At 46.6% G+C, this 20,154-nt stretch overlaps 1 protein-coding gene and 1 pseudogene across 1 annotated transcript; both read right to left on the minus strand.

Annotated features, from left to right (window-relative positions):
• Window positions 1-1,222: 1,222 nt before the first annotated feature.
• On the minus strand, window positions 1,223-3,366 carry LOC105540017 (annotated as a pseudogene).
• A 3,098-nt stretch (window positions 3,367-6,464) lies between these two features.
• Window positions 6,465-17,035, minus strand: POLR2D (polymerase (RNA) II (DNA directed) polypeptide D). The gene is made up of 4 exons (XM_011980496.1): window positions 16,917-17,035; window positions 12,870-13,050; window positions 10,528-10,623; window positions 6,465-8,362 (listed from the first exon to the last, which is right to left on the minus strand). Exons 1-4 carry the CDS (start codon window positions 16,987-16,989, stop codon window positions 8,284-8,286), a joined length of 429 nt encoding a protein of 142 aa, XP_011835886.1. The 5' UTR covers window positions 16,990-17,035; the 3' UTR covers window positions 6,465-8,283.
• Between the last annotated feature and the right edge of the window lie 3,119 nt (window positions 17,036-20,154).

Consider the following 20,154-nt stretch of genomic DNA (forward strand, 5'->3'; position numbering starts at 1 on the left):
ATTTCGGTCGCATGCAGTGGCTCCTGCCTGTAATCCCAGTACTTTGGGAGATCGAAATGGGTGGTTTCCCACAAGTTCAAGACCAGCCTGGACAACAGAGCAAGGCCATCTCCAAAAAAAAAGTGACTTTGAAGTTTTAAATTTTTACATGATCAAGTCTTTCCATTGTTTATTTCTTCTGTCACTGCTGAGTTTAAAAAGTATTGGTTTTCAAATACCTGATAACTTCCAGTTCCCTTTGAATATGAAGATGTGTTAAACTCTGTATTAATAAGGAGAACGCATTTGGGACATGCGTGGTCTCAGGGTGTTTGTATGACTTGGGAAACAGAAGTTGGTCTGAATTTACGAAGACATCAGTCTGTGAATCTGGAAGTATCCCTGTGTAGGGCATTACAAAATATAAATATTGGAAACCTAAAAGGTGAACGTGTTGGGTTTCCTCCTTCTGTCTTCCTTTCGTTCTTTTTGGTTTTTAATCAGACGGGGTCTTGCTATGCTTCCCAGGCTGGTCTCATAACTCCTAGGCTCAAGCAATACTCCTGCCTTAGCCTCTGAAAGTGCTGGAATTATAGGCATGAGCCATGGCGCCCAGACTGAAATTCAACACACAGGTTCTACGCCCACTGAAAAGGCAAAATTAATTAGAAAACAGGTTATCAGCTGGGCGCAGTGGCTCCTACCAGCACTTTGGGACAGAGTGCTGTGCAGTGACACAATCTCGGCTCACTGCAAGCTCTGCCTCCTGGGTTCATGCCATTCTCCTGCCTCAGCCTCCCCAGTAGCTGGGACTACAGGCACCTAACACCATGCCCAGCTAATTTTTTGTATTTTTAGTAGAGACAGGCTTTCACCACATTAGCCAGAATGGTCTCCATCTCCTGACCTCATGATCTGCCCACCTCAGCCTCCCAAAGTGCTGGGATTACAGGCATGAGCCACTGTACCTGGCTGTAATTATGTATCTTTTTGAGACACAGTCTCACTCTGTCACCCAGGCTGAAGTGCAGTGGCACGATCCCGGTTCACTGCAACCTCTGCCTCGTGGGTTCAAGCAGTTCTCCCATCTCAGCCCCCAGAGTAGCTGGGACTACAGGCATGGACCACCACGCCCGGCTAATTTTTGTATTTTTAGTACAGAGGGGGTTGCACCGTGTTGGCCAGGGTGGTCTCCAACTGACCTCAGGTGATCCACCCGCCTTGACATCCCAAAGTGCTGAGATTATAGGCATGAGCCACGGCACCCGGCCTCACGCTTCTGTATGTGCCAATTAAGAGATGCCTTTTGTCAAGAAGTAAATTTACAGATCTCACACTGTGAGAACGGCTTCTCGCCACTGTGAATCATCTGGTGCACTACCAGATTGTGGGAACTCTTGGAGGCCTGAGCACAGTATTCACAGATATAAAATCCTTTTGATCTGTATGATGTTTGTCATGTCATAGTTGTTGTTTCCGGAGCCTACAGAGTCGCCCACAGGAGGGACGGAGACACACATATTTTTTTTCAACAAATGCTATTTAACATGGTGCTGCCAATAGCCAGGATGGGCAAGGACAGTTCCACATCCTTCCATCTCACAATGGACATATTGGGTTGGAGGCTTTTTTTCTCCTTCTGGGTAAATGTGGACTTTTGCCATCTTTCCATCTTCTTTCTCTCTTCCTCGGAGGTTCCTCATCCTCCCTAACTTCATTCTCCTCTTCTTTTACCTCTACCTCTACTTCCACTTTAATTTCCTTCTTCTCCTTCTCTCCTTTCACCTTCCCTGATTTTCGCGTGGCTTTGGGGTCTCCCTTTCTAACAGGGGCTTGTAGGTCTCATCTCTTGGGTCATCTTCGAATGGCATCTCCTCCTCACTGATTAATGTCTCCTCTTCTTCCTCCTTGCTAATGCCACCTGGAGACTGATGCTTCTCGAACATCATAATCGAATTGGTCTATATTTGGTTCTGATTTGCAGATGAGCTGCTATGAACCAGTCTTGCACTGAGAGCTTCAGGTGTTCTCTGTCTCACATGAGGAGAAACACATGTCCTGCTCCTACTGCGCCAGCCCCGGCTAGGTCTGGATGCAGCAATGTAAACTTCCTGAAACGGCACAATCATCTGCCTCTTTTTCTTCTTTGGGATCTTTATCAGTTGTTGGCATAGGAGTTGCGGACTCTTCTTGCCCTGAACGGGAGATGGGGATTTTGAGACCTGGGGACATTGGGAGGCCTGGCATGGGGACTGCTCCTCCCCCACAGGGATACTTGGCCTTCCTCTGGTGGGATACAGTGGCCCTGCCTGGGTCCCGACCTCCCCTCAGCCCGCGGCTGCTAGTGGTCCCCGCAGGCACCACCGCTGCCACCTCAGGGCGCTGTTGTTGGGGGCCTCGTCCGGAGCCGCCTTGGCCAAAGAGGCAGACTTCTAAAACCAGAATTTAGGGTACATAGAAACACAGGATTCAGTGAAAGTAACATGCATCTTTAGATCTCAGAATTTGGGGGATCTCAATTGTTATTAAATCTGATAACGTTCCTGTTGCCACTGCTGCTCTTGTGGGCATTGTTCATCTTGCTGAAATTCTCTTTGATCTCAGTGCCCTGCAGGGCATTGCTGGTAGCTAAGAGCTGCACTGTCCAATACATTAGCCACCCACCACATGTGACTATGAGAATTTTAAACTTATGGCTGGGCGTGGTGCCTCACACCTACAATCCCAGCACTTTGGGAGGCCAAGGCAGGCAGATCACCTGAGGTGAGGAGTTCAAGACCAGCCTGGCTAACATGGTGAAACCCTGTCTCTACTAAAAAAAAATACAAAAATTAGCTGAATGTGGTAGCGGGTGCCTATAATCCCAGCTACTCAGGAGGCTAAGGCAGGAGGATCGTTTGAACCTTGGAGGTGGAGGTTGCAGTGAGCCGCGATTGTGCCACTGCACTCCATCCTGGTTGACAGAGGGAGACTATCTGAAAAATAAAATTTAAACTTAAAAATCCAGCTGCTAAGTCATTAGCCTACCATATGCAGAAGCTCCATGCAGTCAGTAGCTAGTACACTGGACAGTTCAGGTATGGAATGTGCCCATCTCAAAGGAAGCTGTCTGACAGCTTTGGCTTGTCAATCTTTCACAATTCCCCGTTGTCTCCTAGGCTGTTTCCCTCACCCCTATCCCATGAAGCTCTCTCCTCAAATTATTTAATTTCAGGCATTCTTGTTTCTCCTTGTAGCTCCCCATTTACGCAACTTAAAATGGGGGCTCACTAAACATTTGCTGGTAAGTATGCAGCGCCACACAATGGAAGGGAGGCTCACACGGCTGCTTTGAACCTGCTCCACGTCTGATGGACTCGAGCAGATCTGCCCCCACTCTGCTGTCATCGAATGTGCATTCTCCTTGCTTAGTTCCAAACTGCTCTTCCACTGACGAAGACAGGAGAGCCAGGTGTAGGTACAAATACTGATCAGAATCTACCCAGGACCTGCAGTCTCTCTAGTCCCATCTTCCATTCAGGAGTTGCAAACAGGGACTTTTATCGAGTCAAAGATTGTTCCAGAAACCCGAGAGCTGTAACCACAGATATTTCCTTAATATTTTTCACCGCAATTGTTAGGTTAGACCCAAGGACAACTAAACTACACCACTACTGGGACTGACCTTTGACCCAGAACTCTCCCCAAGGAAAACTTCAATATGAACCAGATATTCAATAGCATGAAATACTTGTCCATGTTCCTAAGTGCTATAGTGCCCGTTATAGAGGAAACTGTATTTTCAAAATGCATACTTATTTCAGAATGAAGTATCATGTTGACTGCTTTCAAATTATTCCTAGCAATGAAATACAGATAAAGCAAATAGCATGTTATCCGTTACATCAAGGTGGTGAACACACAGGTATCAATGTACTAGTCTTTGCAAATTTTCTGTAAGTATAAAATTTTCCGTAAAAATATGATCTCACACCACGGGCATATTCAGTGCTTCTTATTACAGTATTACTAAGGCAGCTCATCGATGCTGAAGTCCGATCTAGCACGCTCTTTTTCATGCCTCAAGTCTAATAAATTTTAATAAAACCTGAATGACTAGATGCTATGGTCTGAATGTGCCCCCTCCTACCCAATTCGTACATTGAGCCCATCACTGATGTAGTATTAAGAGGTGGGGTCTTTAGCAGGTGATTAAGTAATGAGAGAACATCCCTCATGAAGGGGATTAATGCACTCATAAAAGAGGCTGCAGGTCAGACACAGTGACTCATGCCCGTAATCTCAGCATTTGGGAGGTGGAAACAGGTGGACTGCTTGAGGTCAAGAATTCAAGACCAGCCTGGGCAACATGGCGAAACCCCATCTCTACAGAAAATAAAAAAATTAGCCAGGCATGGTAGCTTGTGCCTGTGATACCAGCTATCCAAGAGGCTGAGGTGGGAGGGTCGCTGGAGCCCGGGAGGTTGAGGCTACAGTGAACCTTAATTATGCCATTGCACTCCATGCCACTGCACTCTGGCCTTCCTCTGGTGGGATACAGTGGCCCTGCCTGGGTCCCGACCTCCCCTCAGCCCGCGGCTGCTAGTGGTCCCCGCAGGCACCACCGCTGCCACCTCAGGGCGCTGTTGTTGGGGGCCTCGTCCGGAGCCGCCTTGGCCAAAGAGGCAGACTTCTAAAACCAGAATTTAGGGTACATAGAAACACAGGATTCAGTGAAAGTAACATGCATCAAGACCCTGCTGTATCAAAAAACAAACAAACAAACAAAAAGGCTGGTCCTTCCAACCCTTCTATCATAAGGACAGTGTTCATTTCCTACGGAAGATGCCGAAAAAAGGCACCATCTTGGACCAGAAAGCCGCCCGTGCCAGACACTGAACGTAGCAGCACCTGGATCTTGCACTTGCCAGCCTCCAGAACTGTGAGAAATAAATTCCTATTATTTATAGGTTACCCAGTCTAAGGTATTCTGTTATAGCACAGTAACAAACTAAGACACTAAAACTTTCAGAAAGACTTATCTGGTTAATTTAGCTTTCTGGTGAAGTGAGGGTTTGACAACCCATCTTTTGTTGTATCAGTATGTTCCCAAATTTTCCTGATTTTTACATAGTACGAGCCTAACAATGTTTCACAGATTGCGCAAGGTCTCCTAGTAGCTAATTTCAATAGCAATATGCTGTCCAGCCCTGCAGACAATATTTGACTGTCTAGCAGAATAGCTGACCAGGCTTTTAATCTATAACAGCATGAGGTTGCTTTACCAAGTAATTCCCTAGTATGAGCTGCTTTTTATTATTTTTATTTATTTATTTTTTTCAAGACGGAATCTCGCTCTTGTTGCCTAGGCTGCAGTGCAGTGGCGTGATCTCGGCTCACTGCAACCTCCACCTCCCAGGTTCAAACGATTCTCCTGCCTCAGCTTCCCAAGTAGCTGGGATTACAGGTGCCCGCCACCACGCCTGGCTAATTTTTGTATTTGTAGTAGAGACAGGGTTTCACCATGTTGGCCAGGATGGTCTCGATCTCCTGACCTCATGATCCACCCGCTTCGGCCTCCCAAAGTGCTGGGATTACAGGTGTGAGCCACCGCGCCCAGACTTTTTTTTTTTTTGGAGACAAAGTTTTGCTCTTGTTGCCCAGGCTGGAGTACAATGGCGCAATCTTGGCTCACCACAACCGCTGCCTCCCAGGTTCAAGCAATTCTCCTGCCCCAGCCTCCAGAGTAGCTGAGATTACAGGCATGTGCCACCACGCCCCGCTAACTTTGTATCTTTAGTAGAGACGGGGCTTCTCTGTTGGTCAGGCTGGTCTCAAACTCTCAACCTCAGGTGATCCGCCTGCCTCAGCCTCTGAAAGTGCTGGGATTACAGGGGTGAGCCACCACACCCGGCCCAATTTCATTTATTTTCTAAGTTTGATACTGTCAGTTGGTAGGCTACCAAATTCTTGCACTAATTTCTATGAAGCAAGCTGACTTAATCATCTATCTATACGAGCTCACCTGCCTGAGAAGCTAATAGTGAACATTTACTGGAACATACTATATGTCAGACATTTCTAGGCTCTTGTTTTTCAACCTTCTCAAAATATCCATGGGGCAGATACTATTATTATCCATATTTCATAATTGAGAACACCAATGAGGTTCAAAGAAGGGAAGTTGTTCAAGGATAAAAAGATTGGCCAGGTGCGGTGGTTCACGCCTGTAATCCCAGCACTTTGGGAGGCTGAGGCGGGAGGATCACTTGTCAGGAGTTCAAGACTAGCCTGGCGAACATGGTGAAACCCTGTCTCTACTGAAAACACAAAAAATTAGCCGGGCATGGTGGCAGGTGCCTGTAGTCCCAGCTACTCGGGAGGCTGAGGCAGGAGAATCACTTCAACCTGGGAGGCAGAGGTTGCAGTGAGCCAAGATTGTACCACTGCACTCCATCCTGGGCGACAGAGCCAGACTCTATCTCAAAAAAATAAATAAATAAAAATAAAAATAAGAATTTTTTATTTTTGCCTTATTTCATAGCAAACATAAAACCATCCTGACTTTAAAAGCCAACATTGTTCTTTCTCCTTTTTCTTTGGATCACAAGTTCATACAGAGTCAAGCAAGTGCCCCAAAGAAAAACCCCAAAATTGAAAACAGGTGTATTCCCCTCAGAAAAATCAAAGCTAGAATGTTTAGCTATTAAAGTGTTTTCCCCCAGACTGAGATCAAGTGACTTCACTGCAGTGGCTCAAGAGTGGCTCACTCCCTCCTTCTGAACCAGCCCATTATAAAGCACCTATTGCTAAGTAGCAAGCCAGAGGCTTAGACTGGATCACTCATAATTGCAGACTTCAAAGTGTTCAGAACTTCACGCCTGACCTATGAAATTTAAAAAAAAAAAAATTTAATTGCAATTTTATTTTTCTCCAGAGAATAGTTTTTCTTCAGTCCTTAACAACTCCGCTCCTTATATGGGCTTTGGTGGGGGAACGGGGCAGCCCCTGCAGGTCTACACTGGCATGGAGGTGTTCGGTTCTTGTGGGCTTCATGAGCTCGATTCCTGACTACCGTGCTGCGAGTGGCACAACTCACACAGTAACGTAGCTTCACAGCCAGCCTGGGAAGTACGCAGGCTTCCAGGATGCTCACTTCAGAACCATCGCTGACTGCTGCGGCCTCTATGTTTCAAATGATGAACTTCTTAATAGCCTTGTCATTGGGCACACAACGACCACAGTTCATGCAACAAAGAGGCTGCAGTGAATAGTGCACACCTAGTTGCAAACCTCTTTGGCATGACCATTGTTTCTTACCTTGGAGGTGTAGGCCCAAGAAAGATGAAGTAAAAATCTTAATTTGAGGGTGACTAAATGAGTCCTTCAAGACCACTCACCCCAAATCCACATTCTGCAAGACAGTTCAAGAAGAAAGGCAACGTAGCCATCTACCTCAAGGGACTCTGAGCTCCACAATACTCGTCAACACTGCCCATGGCATGCTTCTTCCGCCTCCCAGGTTAGCCACAATGATGCCAACGTGCTCTGTCGACACTCTCATCCCTTCAGAATTTCAGGCCAGATACGTGGTGGCTCATGCCTCTAATCTCATCAGTTTGGGAGGCCACGGCAGGGAGATCACTTGAGCCCAGGAGTTTAAGACCAGTCTAGGCAGCACAGTAAAACCCCATCTCTATAAAGAATTTTAGAAACTAGCTGAGAGTGGTGGTACACACCTTTGGCCCCAGTTATTTGGGAAGCTGAGGCAGGGGGGTCCAGGCTTCAGTGAGCCATGACTGTATGACTACACTCCTCCAGCCTGGGTAAGAGTTAAGACCCTATCTCCATTTAAAAGAAAAGAAAAGAAAAAGAAAAGGATTTCAAACAATAACAGTTGTTTAATTCTTCCTTTAGCATCTAGGTGATACTGGTCTTTCTCTATAAAGTCTACTATATTCTGGTCTAGTTTCAAAAAGTATAAACGCACTGAAATTAAAACATGAAATATTAAGAAAAAAGATGATGTGGAGGCCAAAAACCATGAATGAGGTAGTCAATAGTGTGGCCCCATCTCACACTTCCCAGAGGCACGTTCAGGAAGCCACTGGCAGCCACTGCACAAGGCTGCTCCAAGATTCCATGTCCTGGGCCTATGAGTTATTTGAAACAGCAACCTAACCCCACGCCGAGCCGGGCTGTTTTCTCCAAAGGAATTCTCAACTGTCCTCCGCAACAGCATTTCCATGCAAGTCAGCCAGAGCCTGGGAAGGTGGTGTTACGCCTGCGGACGCGGTTTCTCCGAGCAACAGCGATGTTTGGAGATTAATACTGAAAGCTGCGCTTTGTCTGGATATCATCAAGAATCTGCTGCAGCTCCTCATCTTCAAACCGTCCCTCCAAGCTACAAGAAAACGAAAAGAAATGAGTGATTTGGCAACTGGCAATTTCCCCACGCTCTTCTTTGAGGCGTGCTAATCTACTGCCCACATCTCTAACACCTTCACCTTTCATCTGTATTTCTTTTCCACTTTTCCTGATAAAACATTACAAAATATTTCAAACGCATAAAAGATAAAAAGTATAAAAAATATACCTGTACAGTTAGCCCCACTTGACTTACAGGCTTTTTTTCCTTTTTTTTGAGACGGCGTTTCGCTCTTGTCCCCCAGGCTAGAGTGAAGTGGCATGATCTTGGCTCACTGAAACCTCCGCCTCCCGGGTTCAAGTGATTCTCCTGCCTCAGCCTACCGAGTACCTGGGATTACAGGCGCCTGACACCATACCCAGCTAATTTTTCTTTTTTTTGAGACGGAGTCTTGCTCTGTCACCCAGGCTGGAGTGCAGTGGCACAATCTTGGCTCACTGCAAGCTCCGCCTTCTGGGTTCCTGCCATTCTCCTGCCTCAGCCTCCCAAGTAGTTGGGACTACAGGTGCCCACCACCATGCCCAGCTAATTTTTTGTATTTTTAGTAGAGACAGGGTTTCACTGTGTTAGCCAGGATGGTCTCGATCTCCTGACCTCATGATCCGCCCGCCTAGGTCTCCCAAAGTGGTGGGATTACAGGTGTGAGCCACCACGCCCAGTCCTCACCCAGGTGATTTTTATATTTTTAGTAGAGACGGGGTTTCACCATTGGCCAGGCTGGTCTTCAACTCCTGACTTCAGGTGATCCTCCTGCCTCAGCCTCCCAAACAGCTAGGATTACAGGCATGAGCCACCACGCCCGGTCCTGCATTTTTCACTTACTGTCTTCATGTTTTCTAATGGTATCAACCTCCCAAAGTGCTGGGATGACAGGTGTGAGTCACCACACCTGGCCAGAGTTCTTTTTTTTTTGAGATGGAGCGTCGCTCTGTTGCCAAGCTGGAGTGCAGTGGCACAATCTCGGCTCACTGCAACCTCCACCTCCTGGGTTCAAGTGATTCCCCTAACTCAGCCTCCCAAGTAGCAGGGACGACAGGCACACACCACCATGCTCAGCTAATTTTGTATTTTAGTAGAGATGGAGTTACATCATGTTGGCCAGGATGGTCTCGACCTCCTAACCTTGGGATCCACCTGCCTTGGCCTCTCAAAGTGCTGGGATTACAGGCATGAGCCACTGCACCCGGCCCAGCGACCCAGAGTTCTTTAATAAGCAGGAAAGTGGATGGCTGTGTTACTTTCCTAGACCAATACCTTCCCTCCTTCCCCAGAAATAACCACCATCCTCAATTTAGTATTTATCATTGCCATACATTTTTTAAAAATTTGTTTTGCCATACATATTTTATACTTACTACACATTTATGGATACGTAAGTAATATGCAGCACAGTTTCAAACTTTATAAGAAATTTTTCCTCAGAATTCACTCTGACATATGTTGATATTCCATGTGGTTCTAGTTCACTGATTTTTTTCACTGCCGTACAATAAACATTGTATGACTATACAATGATTCATTTATCCACTTTCTTATTGACTAAGAGATTATCAAATTTCTGCTATCATTAGCAGTGTAGCATGAGGCCGGGCACTGCGGCTCATGCCTGTAATCCTAGCACCTTGGGAGGCCAAAGTGGGCAGATCACTTGAGGCCAGAAGTTTGAGACCAGCCTGGCCAACATGGTGAAACCCCATGTCTACTAAAAACAAAAGCAGAAACAAAACAGTGCAGCAATGAACACTAGAATATACGTCTCCTTGTAAACTTGTGTGAGTTACGTTTAAGATATGTACCAGGAATGGATATTTGGAACATGGAGTATATTCATCTTTACCAGACACAGCCAAATTGCTCTCCAAAATGATTGTTGTAATTAACACTCACACCCCTACCATCAGCGTACGGAAGTTCCAGCTGTTTCAGATTTTTGCTCTCACTTGGTGTGGTATAAAACCATCATTCTCACACACTGTTAATAAGCAGGAAACGTGCTTTGAAATATTGAACAAAAAAGGCACTTTCATTCAATATTGGCAATCATGTATCCAAATATATAATGCATACACATTTTAGACACACCAATTCTATTTGTAGGAATTTATCCAGTATACAGAGAACTTATCACAACTGGTACTAACCTTGGGATTAGAGCCTTGGACTCCTCAGCAGTCTCTGGGCAAAGGTTGGCCAAACAGGCCAACTCAAACTTGTGAAGCTTTTTCTGGAGTAGCAAGCTAATCAAAAGGAAAAAAAAAATCAAAACAAAAAAATCAAAAACAAAGAAACAACAAAAATCAAAAGAATAATCAACAGGAAAAAAGGGATCAAATGTAGCCAGTATTTAAATATAGCTAGACGGCCAGGTGTCATGGCTCAAATCTGTAATTCTAGCACTCTGAGAGGCCAAGGTGGGCGATCATTTGATGTGAGGAGTTCGAGACCAGCCTGAGCACCATGGCAAAACCCCGTCTCTACTAAAAATACAAAAATTGGCCAGGCTCAGTGGCTCATGCCTGTAATCCCAGCACTTTGGGAGGCCGAGGCGGGCAGATCACCAGCCTGGCCTGGCCAACACAGTGAAACCTCATCTCTACTAAAAATACAAAAATTAGCTGGGTGCAGTGGTGGGCGCCGGTAAACCCAGCTTACTCAGGAGGCTGAGGCAAGATCACTTGAACCCGGGAGGCAGAGGTCGCAGTGAGCCAAGATCACGCCACTGCACTCTAGCCTGGGTGACAGAACTAGACTCCATCTCAAAAAAACAAAAAATTAGCCAGGTGTGGTGGTATATGTCTGTAGTCTCAGCTACTTGGGAGGCTGAGGCATGAGAACTGCTTTAACCTGGGAGGCAGAGGTAGAAGTGAGCCAAGATTGCACCACTCCAATCTGGGTGATGAAGTGAGACTGTCTCAAAACAAAATGAAACAAAACAAAAAAAAGGTAGAGGAGGCCGGGCTTAGCAGCTCATGCCTGTAATCCTAGCACTTTGGGAGGAGGCCAAGGCAGGAGGATCACTCGAGTCCAGAAGTTCAAGACGTCTCAGGCTGGGCAACATAGTGAGACCCTGTCTCTAAAATAAATGAATAAATACAGAAAATAAAAATAGCTAGGGGAGAAGACTTGAACTGTTCCTAAAACATAGAAATGATCAACACCCTAAACACCCTAACATACTCATTACACAGTCTAAGTAACAAAATATCATGTGTACCTCACACATATGTACAAATACTGTTATCAAAAAAAATTATATATATACACATATATATATATATAGGCTGGACATGGTGGCTTACTTCTAATTCAAGCGCTTTTTTTTTTTTTTGAGATGGAGTCTTTTTTTTTTTTGAGATGGAGTCTCACTCTGCCACCCAGGCTGGAGTGCAGTGGCATGATCTTGGCTCACTGCTACCTCCACCTCCCAGGTTCAAGCAGTTATCCTTTCTCAGGCTCCCAAGTAGCTGGGACTACAGGTGTGCGCTACCACGCCCAGCTAATTTTTGTATTTTTAGTACAGACGAGATTTCACCATTTTGGTCAGGCTGATCTCGAATTCCTGACCTCAAGTGATCTGCCCATCTCGGTCTCCCAAAGTGCTGGAATTACAGGCGTGAGTCACCGCACCTGGCCAATCCCAGCACTTTGGGGGGCTAAGGTGGGAGATCAATTGAGGCCAGGAGTTTGAGACCAGCCTAGGCAACATAGTAAGTCTCCCCATCGCTACAAAAAAATAACGAAAAAACCTTACTTCCCCACTAACAGTACCATTTGGATCACACATACTGGACTTATATAAAATACGACAGAGTCATATTTGAATCTGTTCCCAGACTGGAGTAAAGTGGTACAATCACAGTTCACTAAAGCCTAACCTCCCGGGCTCACATGATCCTCCCACTTCAGCCTCCCAAGTAACTAGGACCACAGGTACCTGCCACCACACCTGGCTAATTTTTGTATTTTTTTTTGTAGGGACAGGAGTTTCACCATGTTGCCCATGCTGGTCTTGAACTTCTGGCCTCAAGAGACTGGTCCACCCCAGCCCCGCAAAGTGTGGATTATAGGTGTAAGCCACCACACTTGGCTGAAATTTTGGTCTTCTAAGTTACCCAGGCTGGAGTTCAGTGGCGCAATCTCGGCTCACTGCAACCTTGGCCTGCAGGTTCAAGCGATTCTCCCACCTCAGCCTCCTGAGTAGCTGGGATTCCTGGTGTATACCATCACACCCAGCTAATTTTTGCATTTTTAGTAGAGACGGGTTTTTGCTATGTTGACCAGGCTGGTCTTGAACATCTGGCCTCAAGTGATCTGCTGCCTCAATGTCCCAAAGTGCTAGGAGCATAGGTGTGAGCCGCCATGCCCAGCCCAACATTATTTTACTTAAATTCACAGGTGACACCTGGGAAAGGGGGAGGGGACAGCAGTCCACATGCAGTTGTCCAACGGGTTGGATTAATAAAAACTTTCTTTTAGCACTCACCTACGAACACTGGCAATGGTCTCTCTGTTTTTGAAACGACTGAAACGGGCTGTGTAGTTTAATGTTTTCATGAAGACTTCTGAGAGTTCCTGTTCATCCTCTGCACTCTCATTCTGTTGCTTTCGATGTTCCAGAAGCATATGAACTTCTGAATTTAGAAGTGTCTCAGCTGTTTCAAACTCTATTTGTGAGAAGCATAAATGGCAGCTGAAAATACTCCTTCAAAAGTTTGCTTCTAAATGTTCATTGTGCATCTGAACATTTCTCTGCCCCTGCGGAGATCCAGGGGTTTCCTACCCCACATCTACTTTTTTTCGAACTGTTATTTTAGGTTCAGGGTACATGTGCAGGTCTGGAGTACAGGGGAAATGCGTGTTGTGAGGGTCTGGAGAACAGACCATTATGTTGTCATCCAAGTGATAAGCACAGTACTGGCAGGTAGTTTTTCAATCCGCACCATCCACCCCCTCAACTAGGCCTCAGTGTCTGTTGTTCCCTTCTGTCCATATGTATTCAAGGTTTAACTCCCACTTAGAAGAATGTGAGGTGCTTGGTTTTTGTTCCTGTGTTAATTGCTTAAGTGAATGCCTCCAGCTCCATCCATGTTGCTACAAAAGACATGATTTCGTTCTTTTATTTTTTTTTTGAAACAGGGTCTCAATCTGTCACCCACGCTGCAGTGTAGTGGCATGAATACAGTTCACACTAGCCTTGACCTCCCTGAGCTCAGGTGACCCCCCACCCCCACCTCAGCCTGCCAGGTAGCTGGACGGCAGGCACGCACCACCACACCCTGTGTGTTTTTGGTAGAGACGGGGGTTTCGCCACGCTGCCAAGGCTGGGATCTCGTCCTTTTTCATGCCTGCAGCTACTCGCATCTTTACATTCACCCACAGTTACATATCACAAGGCAAAGTGGAGTTCACGAGACACTAACATTTAGCCTGTCTGAACTAGATTCTGACACCAAAAACCTGACCTAGACATGCTACTAAGTAGTGACACATATAGACTAGTTACTGATTTCAAGAGTACACTGACAATTACTGCCCTCTAGCCTGCATCAGCTCATCATCTTCCTACTTCGATAATGCTAGTATTATACTCTCAATTTTAAGAATTGTTACGTGTTAAAAAGAGCCAAATGTCTAGAAATAAACAATAATGTACCCCCAAATCTATTTTTGTACCCACACAAATGTTATAAGCAATTTTTAAGAATTAGGTTTGAGAGAAAAAGAAACCCATGGCCCATTTTCATAATATATGGCTACCTTCTACACTTCTAGAATAGTTCTGTTAAAAAATGCTGTTATCCCTTGGGAAAATCACTCTCTCCCTTATGTTCCTGCAGGATCTTATGTTCCTGATGTTTATCTCAAAGTATTAGAGATCGCTTTTATCTGCCCTTAACAGTGAATTCCCCTAGAGCAGGAACCATTCATAAACATGAATTCATGTTTATAATCCCTCACCGAAAAGGAAGCAACAGTGAGGAAAAGCCAGAATGACTTGCAATTTCACATTTACACGTGCTATAGGTCTGTTTATTATCGGGGAAATCACTAGCACCTCCCTCAGAGGAACGCCTTCCCAACTCTCAAGCCGGGTAACTGACAAGAGCCTCATTCTCCTTTCACGACGCAGACAGTTGAAGTGGTAGGTCAGGAGGAAAGTCTATTTTTATTTGAAAGGTACTCACTGCTACTGAATATAATAGGCTACCAATACAGCTGGAGCACTATTGAAATAAAATTAAAATCTAAATAAAAAAATAGGTAACCACAAGCTATTTTCTACCTGAGGGCAGGAGAGTTTAAACAAAAACCTCAGAACACCTTTTTCTATCTTCCAGCCTGTAACAGGGGATGTACTACAGTGAGTGCCTATTTGTATACCAGGAACGTTACTTCTTTTAATCTTTAACACTGAGGCACTGTAGGTACAGAAGAAACTACTGCCTCACAGCAATGAGTAGAGGAAAAGGCATTATATATCAGGACTGCAGGACCTCCAAACTCTGAAGCGACAGTAACAAATGACATCAGGCCAAAACAAAAAAGGGAAGAAGTAGCTAATCAGTTACAAATCGGTGTGTTGGAACTTTGATGCTTTTACAGGTCCTGGAAAAATCAATGTTAAGAGATGCATCCCAGGCTGGGCGCCGTGGCTCATGCCTGTAATCCCAGCACTTTGGGAGGCCAAGTCAGGTGAATCACCTAAAGTCAGGAGTTCGAGACCAGCCTAACATGGTGAAACCCCATCTCTACTAATACAAAAATTAGTCGGGCATGGTGGCACATGCCTGTAATCCCAGCTACTCAGGCTGAGGCAGGAGAATCGCTTGAACCCAGGAGGTGGAGGCTGCGGTGAGCCGAGATTGTGCCACTGCACTCCAGCCTAGGCAACAAGAGTGAAACACTCTGTCTCAAAAAAACAAAACAAAACAAAACAGATGCCTCCCTTTCTGCACTAAACCGAAATTACTTGTTAAATGGAAAGGAATGGAACTTTTAGGCCACCAGGAAACTAGTCAACTGTCCCTATTTCTCATTAAGAACAATATTCAAATACTACTAATACATTACCCTCACTCCCTTCAACCAAGGAAGGTCAAGGCTGCCAAACTGTAACTCAGAGGGCCTAGGAAAGGGGTGTCTGAGGCCTATCACAGAGCTTTTGGGAGGCATTCCCAGGATTCGGCATCAACAAAATGGGGATGGGGGAGGCAGTTCAGACACTTTTGTATAACTACGGAGAGGAGGAATCCAAGACTTCTCTCCATGGCTAATTCCAATAAACATTTTCAAGTGAAAGCATACACACACACACACACACACACACACACACACACACACACACAATTTATTTGGAAACAAAAGGAAATAGATCAGGGGATCTGCATGTTATTCTCTCTTGTGCAAATATTTTAAGAACAATGGCCATAATTAATCCCTGTTGCTAAAAAAGGAAAACAATTCCTTGGCCAGTATGTCATCTGGAAATTTTAGTAAGGTTCCGTCATCACGACCATTAATAGGCCCGGTGCAGTGGCTCACACCTGTACTTTCCAACACTTTAGGCAGCTAAGGCAGGTAGACCACTTGAGCCCAGGAATTCAAGACCAGCCTGGGCCACATGGTGAAATCTTGTCTCCACAAAAAAAATACAAAAATTAGCCAGGTGTGGTGGTGTGCATTTGTAGTTCCAGGTACTCCAGGGGCTGAAGTGAGGTGCGAGGATTACCTGAGCCTGGGAAGGTTGAGGCTGCAGTGAGCTGTGATCACACCACTGCACTCCAACCTGGGTAGCAGAATGAGAACTTGCCTCAAAAAAAAAAAAAAAAAAAATGCAGGGCGAGGTGGCTCACGCCTGTAATGCCAGCTCTGTGAGGCCAAGGTGGATGGATCACTTGAGGTCTTGAGGTCCTCATCCCTAGGAATACCCTCCCCAACCACTGCGTGCCTGAGAAAACTCGAGGCTGCCAAAATAATTTGTTTGTTCCAGCCAACGGCTGAAAAGAGGCCTCTGTCTCTCCGCCTCTGTGGGAGGGTAGCGGCCTAACTTCGAGACATGCTGCAGTCAACAAACCAAGGTGGGTTCACACGGACCCTCCTCTTCCCTCTTTTTTACATTTCTCACTTCCCCGACTCCCCTGAGCCCCCGCTCACCACATCCTTATTCCCTGACTCTCCTTTAAAACGCCCAGAGGTTCGGTACTGATGGAAGCTGAGTTCGGTTCACGCTGGACTCTTCTCCCTAGTGCAACGTTCTATCCCTGTTTAAAAATCTGTCCTCACCACCTGGGTTTCCGGCTTTGTTTACCTTTGACACCAGCGCCCGGAACTTCGCAGTTTGTTATCACATAAAATAACCCAGTTGCCCAGGCGGCCACTCCCAGGTCCACGTTCCCTCCCCAGCCCTACGCCGCGCGGGGGTCTGCCCAAGCCGCCGCCGAGGCCAGGCCTTGGGCGAAGCGCGGATAACGCCAGGCCTGCGGCGACCACGCGAAGTGGCGCGGGGCAGTCTGGCGGCCCCGAGCCCAACCTTTAGGAAAGATGAGCTGTGAGGCGTCCTCCTCTACGTCGCCAGCCCGCGGATCGCCGCCACCTGCTGCCATCGCTGAGTCGCGCGCCACCACCAGCGCCGCCGGAAGCGGAAGCGCGGAGCAACGGCCACGGAAGGGGCGTGGTCTTGGGAGGGGCCCCGATGGGTGGGCGGGGCCGGGAGTGTGAGGCTGGCGGGGCGCAGCGAGGGGACCGGCTGGTGAGGTCCCGGAGGCTCCCCGCCGCCCAGGGCCGCCCTGCACTCCCTCTCCTCCCTCGCGCCTCGCCGCGCAGACGTCCTGGGGTAGGTCCCTAGGCCTTTCTGGGCGGAGAGGGTCAGATGAGCTGCAGGAACGCCTGCTGATGGAGAGCAGGGCAGCCGACTCCGAACGTGCCGGGTCGAATTTCTTTCACTGACTTACACTTCTAAAATTTTATTCATTTGTGACGGATTATTTAATACTTCTGAGCACGCGGACAATGATATTCAGAGGCTTCTACCACACGTCTGTTGGAACATTTGGGTGATGCATAGAAAATTAAGCAAATGACGGCCGGGCACAGTGACTCACGCCTGTAATCCCAGCACTTTGGGAGGCCGAGCCGACGGGATCACCTGAGGTCAGGAGTTCGAAACCAGTGACCAAAATGGTGAAACCCTATCTCTACTAAAAATACAAAAATTAGCCGGGCATGGTGGTGGGCGCTTGTGATCCCAGCTACTCGGGAGGATGAGGCAGAACATTCGCTTGAACCCGGGAGGCGGAGGTTGCAGGGAGCTGAGGTCGCGCCACTGCACTCCAGCCTGGATGACAAAGTGAGAATCCATCTCAAAAAATATATTAAAAAAGAAAAAAGAAATGCAGATGAAAAATGATGCTGTTTTCGACACTGGAGAAAACGAAAGGTTGTACAATAAAGGAAATAATCGTAGCTTATTAGTCAACGATATCTTAGCTCATTAGTCAACAATGTTTAGAAGGTCATATTGTAAACTCTGTTGACTTAACAACAAATGAATTGGGCCGCGCACAGTGGTTCACGCCTGAAATCCCGGCACTTTGGGAGGCCGAGGCTGGAGGATCGCTTGAGCTCCAGAGTTCAAGACCAGCCTGGACAACATAGTGAGACCTCGTCTCTAAAAAATACAAAAATTAGCCTGGCGTTGTGGTGCGCGCCTGTAGTGCCAGCTACTGGAGAGACCTAGGCAGGTGTATCGCTTGAGGGATGCAGTGAACTATGATCGCCTCACTGCACTCCAGCCTGGGCAAGAGAGAGAGACCGGCCAAAAAAAAAAAAGGCAAAGTCCAGGCGCGGTGGCTCACGCCTGTAATCCCAGTACTTTGGGAAGCTGAGGCGGGCGGATCACCTTAGGTCAGGAGTTCGAAACCAGCCTGGCCAACATGGTGAAATCTCGCGCTACAAAAAAAAAAAAAAAAAATCTGGGGCGTGGTGGCGGGCGCCTGTAATCCCAGCTACTCGGGAGGCTGAGGCGGAGGTTTTAGTGAGCCGAGATTGCGCCACTGCATTCCAGCCTGGGCGACAGAGTGAGACTCCGTCTCAAAAAAAAAAAAAAAAAAAGCTTTAAAAAATTAAAAAGTAAAATTTTAAAACTAAAAAAAAAAGAAATCCTTTAGAAGGCTGTCCTGGGAATCCTGTCTGGCCTGTGCAGCCTGGCCTCCTGCGAGGGCTCCTCCACGGCGTCTTGCTGTGCCCGCACTGTGGTCTCCCTCCACCTGAGAAGTTCCCTCCTCCAGAGAATGCTCTCTTTGCTTCAGTCCTGCTTCTCCAAGGAACCTGCCCAGACCGCAAGGGCTGGCCACGCCCCCTTTCACGTGCTCGGAAAGGCTGAAGGTTCCGGCGGGTTTGATGCTTGCGGGTGTTCCCCTGTACACCCAGCACTGAGTGACAGGCCAGATAACCACAGCCGCCCAGCCACTGCACCATGTGTTGGGGTCTGGGCAAAACATTTACTATGTTTACTCTTTTTACCTATGACTTCTCTAAGGTCAGGTTACCTTAGAGATTCACAGTCCTGTCACAAAGTGGGAAATGCCTTATAAATGGCAGGACCAAGATTTGAGCTTAGGCCTGTGGGACTGCCAGCCAGAGATTCCAGCTGTCATCCGCCCTGGGTTATTTCTTTGTTTGGGAGCCAGGATGTGATCACAGAATAGCCATAGTGGGGGAAGGGGGTCTGATTGGCAGCAGGAACTTGAGGGACTGATGGTGAACTGGAGACCTCTCTTTTCTGTTTTCCAATAGCTTTGAAATTGGAGTTCCCCCCCCACCCCAATTTTTCAGGGCATACAGAACCTGTGTGAGTAGAAATAATGCATAAGCGGCAGGAAGAGAGACCCTCGAATTCTCGTCTGAGCTTGATTTTAATGAGGAAAACAGACACAGAAGGGACAGGACTTGCATTACATTCCTCAGGCTGCTACTCTGATTCTTGTACGGTACTGGTTGAGTCAAGCCCTTCAACCAGCCCACTTAGTAGTTCAGTCAGATTATTCAAGTCAAGGTTACAGACCTAGATTGATCTAGAAGCAGCTGTAGAGCACCTCCCCCACCCCCACTCCCACAATTAGCACCAGTGACCCGATCAGATGGTTTATTTCACACTCCAGAAGTCAACAGTGATGGCTAAAATCACAAATTTTGCTTTATCACCAATCACCCTCTCCCCCAAAATCAGTCATAGGGAATTCCATGCTGTTTAATTACAGGTACTATGGAATGTAATCTCTAGAACATTAATTTATACTGAAGACACGAATTCCTCTTCAGACACACCAGTTATTAACAAAGCCTGTAAACATCTAGCCAGCTGCTGGTAGTCAATTTTCAAAATTACCTAACCCCGACAGCATGTTTTTATCTGTAGCCATGTGTTTTTGAGCTTTGCTAAGGGCCTCAGAATTGAGAACCTTAAAAAAAAAAAAAAAAATCTACCTCCCTGCAAATAGTGTCAACTGCTGATCTCTGGGTGGGTTGGTTAGGGGGCTGGAGCCAGGGAGGGACAAGCAGGCCCCAGGGTGCTGCCCAAATGGAATACTAAATTATTTTTGCCAAGTTAAAAAAAAAAAAAAAAGTCTAAACTGAAGATGTCCTTTTCTCCAAACACATCTCATCTTTTCTGGGTCATCCAAAAACAAAAACTGGGTAGGTCAGACTGCACCAGGACGTCCCACGGTCTTTGCTGGAATTAACATCACCAAATTATATTAAATTTTAGT

The sequence above is a fragment of the Mandrillus leucophaeus genome, unplaced genomic scaffold (genome assembly GCF_000951045.1).
Source record: "Mandrillus leucophaeus isolate KB7577 unplaced genomic scaffold, Mleu.le_1.0 Scaffold213, whole genome shotgun sequence".
In the NCBI taxonomy this organism is placed as follows: Eukaryota; Metazoa; Chordata; class Mammalia; order Primates; family Cercopithecidae; genus Mandrillus; species Mandrillus leucophaeus.